The sequence below is a fragment of the Biomphalaria glabrata genome, chromosome 2 (assembly GCF_947242115.1).
Source record: "Biomphalaria glabrata chromosome 2, xgBioGlab47.1, whole genome shotgun sequence".
NCBI classification, from domain to species: Eukaryota; Metazoa; Mollusca; class Gastropoda; family Planorbidae; genus Biomphalaria; species Biomphalaria glabrata.
Window position 1 is genome coordinate 54,831,945 of NC_074712.1, and position 7,957 is coordinate 54,839,901.

A 7,957-nucleotide genomic window follows, 5' to 3' on the forward strand; every position below is an offset into this window, starting at 1 on the left:
AGCCTTGTGTATCCATTAGGGAGTTATGTAAAAAATGAAGAGAATGTACTAATAATGAAATGATGCAATCAAAATATGTAACAAATTAATGAGGAATAAATGATTGAATGGAAATAGTTCAACATTTGAAGAACAGAAATGAATGGGACTTCAATCACATTTTACTTTTACATACATTGCAGCTATCAGTGAATTCTAACCCAAGATAAATCCTTTTGTTCACCTTCATAAAAATATCACTTGGAATTGATAGATAAAGCACCATTTATAACATACAATATATATAATTAACAAAACCAAATACTGCCCGCAAACAGTTTTATAAATATTTTTTGTGTGAACATGAGAAAAAAAAAAATGTAGACCGCAAAGGAATGCAAACTTGCTATACTTACTTATTTCTGAGGAATGTATTAGATACTGTTTTAATTCCAAACAGAACAACAAAATTACTATACGGTATCAAGTTTTAATTAAATATATCACAAACAAAACTTTAAGACTACAAGTCCAAAGGCATATTAACGTTTCCAAAAGTTAACTCTCATCATTCCTTTGTGGTCTTCAATGAAATGTTTTGCATAAAAAATGAACATTTATTTATTTAGGAGTTATTTTTTAAGTTAAAAGAACAAGTCCCGAAGCTGCTGCATTGTATCATCAGGATTTACAACCTTATGCCCTATAGTTCTTGGATCTTCATATATTTCATGGTCATTTCCACCCTGTAAAAAAAAATTTTTTTTTAATATTAATTAATTTTTTTTTTTAATTTGGGTAGAAACTAAACCACAATCTAAAATACATTGATTACAAACAACTATTTGTAAACGTCAGTAAAAGTTCTCACCTTTTCAACTTTGTCCCCAAAAAAATGTATATTTTTTATGTTATCCTTCTCTAAGAATTGCAAGCAGTAACGCTTGTCCCAACCTTCTGGAAAAACATCTATGCTGATCTGACCACCAATTGCAAATACAAGACCCTCATTGGGAAAGGCTGCTCTTAATGCTTCAACAAATTTGTCTCTGATCTTGTGTTCCTATTAAATAGGGAACAATACATCTTAATGTCAGTTAAACTCAAGAAAACATCAAGTAAAGATGTCATATAAAATACACGATGTTTGGAGAGGTCAAAGTATAGACTGACCTCATCAAAAACAACAAAAGCATCTCTTTCTTCTTGTGAACAGCTCCTTCCAACTGGACATATATTGATCATAGAACTTCGGAACTCAATGAAAGTCCCTCTAAAATAAAAAAAAATTGGTTTGTACAGATATCATCCCCCCTTTCTTTTTTTAATAAGATGAAAAATCCATAAGCAGCATGTACTCCTATGATAAAACCGTTTAAATGTTTAAAACTTATTTTGAAGCTGTGCCATTGCAAAATCTGTCCCAATGTTTCAGTGCCGGTAGTCTCCTTATTCCTGCACCCACCTTACAACTCCAAAATAAAATTGAAAACTGATGATTTAAGAAGTCCATTATTGAAATTTCATAGTCACATATGTATAAATAAAAACTATAATACATTAACATCTGAGAATCCTAGATTGTAATAATGATAAAAAATGTCAATAGGAAGAAGAAAAATTTAAAAGTTAAAATTTAATTTGTAGATTTTCTTTGCTATTTCTTTCAGACCGTATCAAAAATATATTTATGAAATGTCAGGTTTTAATACCTAATATCTAGAGACAATCTATATATTGTACACAATCTGACACAGACACCTCCAATTAACTAGTACAAAAGCATTAGTATTGAAAGTATGTGAAGGAGAAACGTATAGATTTGTATTCACTTATTAAATAATCTTGTTGGATGTTTGTGGAATTACTTTTGTTATGATATTCAATGTATTAGAGATAAAACATTGGATAACACAAACTGTTTTTCAGAGCTTACTATGAAATAATAATAATAATAATCTTTATCATCAGTGAGAAAATTTGTCTTACAATTGTGAAAAGAGAATGCATTATGTATTGGTCTAGGGTTAAATAAATTATTGTCCTATTCGCTTAATTGATCTGTAAAATTAAAAAAAAACAACCTAAGTCTTGTTTGATTTCTCGGTTATTTTATTAACACACATGAAAACAAAATATGTACACCTACCTTTTACAAGGTAAAATAAGTTCAGACATATATCTTAGAGCAAAGTTGATAAGTTTTTGTAAGATTTCATCTCCAACATATTTTTTGAGATTCTACAAGAAAAAAAAATTACCATCATTTTTTTTTTTAAATTTTGTATTCACTTATTTTTCTTTTTATAGAGATACACAATAACTGTCTACCAAGAAAAACATATGAAAACAGTGAATAATGCAAAAAATTAACATGATTGGTATTAAAGAAATTAATATCTTGTTTAGTTTTATAGGTTTCATAGGTTCTTTCTGTAAATATTATTATACAATAATTTCCAAACATTCACCATGATTTGAACTCAGGACTAGTCCAGGCCATCTAAAGCACAAATCACAATACTTGATAAAAGACTACAATTTTTTATTACATGATATTAAAATGCAGTTTTTTTTGTAAAGAAATTCGTGCCAGTACTCAGAGTTGGATTGCCTAACTTTTACCTACTAATAAATTAATAATAAAAGTTAAAATACAAGAAAAAGTAATAATTTTTTTCCCCACATTGAAAAACTGCCAGTACACCATACCAGTGGGTGCGCACCGTCACAAAAAAGCACTATTAAAACGTACTGAGAGTAGTAAAGAGAGTCTTAGAAAATGTCAGTAATAATGCTCATCAGATAAACCACACATTTCCTTTAGCCTGGTAGAATGAGACCATCTTTTTCTGACTAACAAAGTGGTGGTGATTTTAAAGGCAAACAAAGTATTCTGCTGCTGACCTTAATCCAATAGCTCAGGTGAAGAAAGAATGTTCAATTTATTTTTTTTATCTACCACAGTTGAGTTCCATCATAACTAACTTTAGAATTTTACAACAACATTATATACAATAGTTCAATAGAAATACCTGTTGACCAACTTGAACATTTCCTTTATAAGCAACCAATCCATTTTCAGCAAAAACATAATCAAACCGATTCAATACTAGAAAACAAATTAAAAAAAAAATTATTTCAAAAGAAAAGTACTTATCAGTATTTCATAACATGAACTAATCTGAGTTTAAAAAATTGAAATAGAAAATCTTTATGACAATATACACATCAACAATAGTTTTTAAATATATACTAATTAATTTTATTGCTTTTTTTCAATTAAATGATGTACTTACTGTCTGAGTGATCTCCCATCTGTTCAGCTATTTTCACAAAGTCTGATCCACCAACCAGACCCACCAAAACTTTTTTTTTAAGTTCTTGCAAAAATTCCTCAACATGAGGTCTGATAAGCTGTTGACAAAAGATTTATGTAAAACTCTGCTTAGTAATAGAGTTAAACTATCAGGTTCTCTACAACATAGAATTTCCAAGTCTGCATTCATATATATATATATATATATATATATATATATATATATATATATATATATATATATATATATGTCATCACAATAGCAATAACCTTTGATAAAATGAATCATGCATACAAATAATAGCAATAAAATTGAGGTCAATATGTGAGGAAAATGCAAAAAGGGATGTCTGTATTAAACAGTGCAGCACCTTCATGGATGGGAAGTTGGGAAGAGGCTTCTGAATAAAGTGCAGAATGATCAAAAAGGAAGTAAATCTTAAAGGCACTCAAGCCTACTAAATATCAGTCCACTATGTGTCACAAAGAAAAAAAGGTGTGATAGTTATTATGGCATGAAAGCAAATGAAAATAAAGAATAACTTAAACTTATCAGACTTGTTTCAATGTAATGACAATTTAACAAAATATTAACAATTGGCTTTTACCTATTTAGAGAAGAGTGAAGTTCACAACTACTAAATACAAGAAAAAGATTTAATGTTCTTCTGTTAATAATTGTATTATTCATACTTTTATAAAAAATGCTAGAGAAAGCTTCTTTTTAGATGGTTGGAGTCAATTAATCACAAAACCAGACATCCAGAAGCTGAGGCAATCAAAAACATAAGTTTAACATACAAGTGTAAGCTCTTTTTCTTTTTATATAATGCATAACACATGTTAGGAGTGAAATTGGTAAGTTGATGTTATAATTCCAAACCCAATTATCATTAGGATTTAATTCAGAGTTTGATTTCAAAGAATAGGCTGCATTCTTTAATATAATATATATATTGCATTTTTGCATTTATAAATTTCTATTTTTTTCTCAAAAGTTTTTTTTTTTTACCTGGGATGCTTTAGATCTAAAATAGAGATGGTAAACAAATCAATATTATATCATGGCTTTTGGATTAAGGAAATCACTGAAGCTTCCCTGCATGATGTTTTTTAAAATCAATATTTAAAAAGATCAACATATGATAACTTATGATCAATTCATCATTCAAAAGCTTGCCAAAGCCCAAAGATTTAGATAAAATTAATGAAACAAAGAATCAATTACACTGTCACACAGTCATCACAGTGCAGTCTAGGGCTAAGTCTTTCCTGAAATCAGTTTTAATTTCCACTGCTTTGAGGTCCCATTTGATTACATCCACATAAAGGAAGTGGGGGTGACCAGTTTTTCTCGAGCCTGTTGCAACCATAAAGGATAACTCTCGGGATATGATTGTCCTCCATCCAGCGGTCATGACCAAACAAGTGCAGGGCCAGGTGGCACTGTCTGAGGATTGTAAAGATGCTGGGAAGATCTAAATTATTCTAATAGATCTCTCTTCTCACTCTTTACTCATTTAGAGTCATTTAATGACAAATACTTCAAATAGATCTAGAATCTAGGTCTAGTGATGACAGTAGTACTCAACTAGTAGACTAGTAGTAGACTAGTACTAGATCTAGATCTAGTAAGTAGTGACAGTAGCACAGTGCTGACAGCAGAACTCAGAAGGGATGAAGCTTCCAGCCTGAGCCATGGCCGATGCAATAAATGAGCAGCAATGATCAAAATGCATCCATGCATAATCATCATTAATCTTGATATGATAAGTATAAGATAATAATAATCATATAATAATAATATTGAATAATTATAATATAATCAGATTGAGATTCAGATGATGAAATCCAAGTTCAAGTTGAAGTGTTAGTGACTCAACTCAAATGACAAATGAAGTTGCGGCTTTGAGTTCTTAATTCAAGTGATAAGGCCTAATTAAAATTCATGACAATATATTAGAATAAACATAAAACAGCTTTATCTATACAATATTTAAAAAAATATTTATTTTTACTTGTCTTGATGGCGTAAGTGTTCCATCAACATCAAATAAACATATAGTGGACGTGTCACGTCGCGAGGCTGCCATGTTTGTAAATGAAGACTATAACAATCTTTCCGCTAAAAAGAGTTACAAACCTAAATATACAGATACCGGTATCTATTTTTATAAGTACACATCCGTGAAGGCCTACTGGTATATAAAGTAAAGTTTCCATTTCAGACCTTGTGATCTACGCATGGGCGTGGCCAGACTGGGGAGGGGGATTTTTCAAACCCCGCTGAAGAGGGGTTTAAACTCAAAACCCATTTGGCTACGCTCATGGATCTATGGGACAGATTATGTAAATGTTATCTGTTTCAGTGGTCCAAGGTTAACTAAGGTGTCACGTGGCCAGCACAATGACCAACCGACTTATTTACTTTTTCCTCAACTAATGCCAGGTACCCATAGTAGAGTTGGGTGGACTCAGATGCGCCCTAAAGATCCCGAAATTTAAAATCCTAGTTTTCACAAGGATTCATGTATAATGAAAAAAAAATATATATAAAAAGACTAGTTATTGAATTATATTTAGATCTAATACTTATTCAAAAGTAAGGCTAAATAAAGAATAAAGGCTGTTTTGCCATTCAATATTTTCTGTACCAATGTTTACTTCGTCTCGTAGCCTACAGGTTACATAAACTTACAAACTGCATGGGTACCGTCTCAGCGTCTGTAATTTATAGCAGTCTAGTTCTACTGCAGTTATTGACTCTGTCCACACAATATTACAACACAGAAGACAGCGTGCATGATTTAGACAATAACGGGATGAAATTTCTATACTGCACCTTATATATGCTTTTAGGAAAATATTAAAATAAGGCAATGACTTAAAATTTGGTCCCAAGATTAAGCATACAAGTTAAGTAGGCCTATTTAACATGACCACGTAAATCAAGTCTTGACCTACATATTTTGCAAAACCTGATGCAGACAAAGCTGTTTTAGGTATATTTTCTTATCAGCATCTGCTTCTGTCTATGGCTAGTGCTTTTCTTTGGGTCTCCAGCTGTCTCTCTCAGAGTCCATCTGCTACCCTCCATACTCTATACCAAATGGAGCCCAAGCTGATCTTTATTGTGCTTAAGGAAGCACCTCTGTTAAGTAATATATTGCCAAGAATCTACAGGACATACATTTTGCACAATGGATAGATCTAAATTCCTTACAGTGATAAGTGCCTATGCTCCCATGCTGTTGGCAGAACCAGACACCAAGGGAAATTTTCTATGGCAATTTATTTAAGCATAGTCTTAAGCAAGGTGAGCAATATGGACAAACCTGCAGTTTTGGCAGAATTCAATACACTTTTTGGAAGTAATCCAATGGATGGTCAGGTGCCCTTTGATGACTTATAATATTGTTAATTGCAATGATTGCAGACTATTTCTGGACCTCTGTTCCAAATGCCATTAAAAAAAAAAAATTTCAAGTGCCAAATGTAGATTCTTATCTATTTCTAAAATGTAGACATGCTATAAAGATAAAACAAATGGAACACAATAGGCCTAATAGGGCCTACATGTGCAATACCTGTAAGAAAAGATAAATAAAGTTCAACTATGTACCCAAAGTGGAAATTTTAACTAGACACATGCACAATTAAAAAGGACAAAGCTTGACAAAGAATGACAAAATAAAAAAAAGATAAAAGTACTAAAAGTAGACTAAACTTAAAAACAAACTAGGTTTAAAATGTAATTGATAAAACATGTTAACATTTTTATGTCTGCAGAGGTATTAATGCATAACAGCACTTAAAGGATTTTTGTATTAATTTATACCTCTTCTAATTTGTAGTTACTCACTATCCAGGCTCTCTGCAAACTGCACCATACACCACCAACTTAAATAACTTGACAAGTCAGGGCTCCAAAATAACGTAAAGGTTTAATGTCCATAAATAACAGCCAATACTGTACAATTGGCAGCACGTAGAACAGTACAAATAGCTCTGCGATAACAAATATCTCTCCGATAACACCGTTCCGCCGTATCAAGTCTTGCACTGGCCTCTCCGTCTCGTTCCGGGCTTGCACTGGGTTCAACAGTTCGGGACTGACTTCACACACTTGGGCTCGTTGTGTCGGACTCGATCACAGACCAAGATCAAGACGCCGTTCGTCTCAACTGTACTTGACAGTACTCCGCACTGAACCGTCGTAATGCTCCGTACAGAACCACACCGTTGAACTGTGCTGTAGTCGACCGTGTTCTGAACTCCTGTCGTGAACCCGCTTTCTGAACCGTCTTGACTGCGACACCTCCGCTCTTATATAGGGTCCCTACTCTCCTTCTCGAACCGCACAGAACGCCGCTCGACGTTTCTAGGTGGTCAGATGACTACAACTCTCGTGACGCTCCTGAGCTCTGTTCACGACGGCGATCCTTCCCGAACCGTCCTGTTGACACGCTACTCGGCTGACCGTCGTAACTCGTCTCGGCTGACCGCTCGTCTAACGCTGGCCTGGGGCGATTTGCGTCGGCTGACTACACACACACCACTACCCCCATTTGTGCCACCACCAGGTTTATAACAGTATTATTAAATAATGATAGACGTAAATAAGAAATAAGATTCTATACTTTGATAAGCCCATCTAGC

The 7,957-nt window shown here is 32.9% G+C and overlaps 1 protein-coding gene across 1 annotated transcript; it reads right to left on the reverse strand.

Annotated features, from left to right (window-relative positions):
- Window positions 1-5,459, reverse strand: LOC106061815 (phosphomannomutase 1-like). The gene is made up of 7 exons (XM_056021485.1): window positions 5,317-5,459; window positions 3,279-3,396; window positions 3,015-3,091; window positions 2,129-2,220; window positions 1,153-1,252; window positions 851-1,042; window positions 1-725 (listed from the first exon to the last, which is right to left on the reverse strand). Exons 1-7 carry the CDS (start codon window positions 5,389-5,391, stop codon window positions 624-626), a joined length of 756 nt encoding a protein of 251 aa, XP_055877460.1. The 5' UTR covers window positions 5,392-5,459; the 3' UTR covers window positions 1-623.
- Window positions 5,460-7,957: the final 2,498 nt, after the last annotated feature.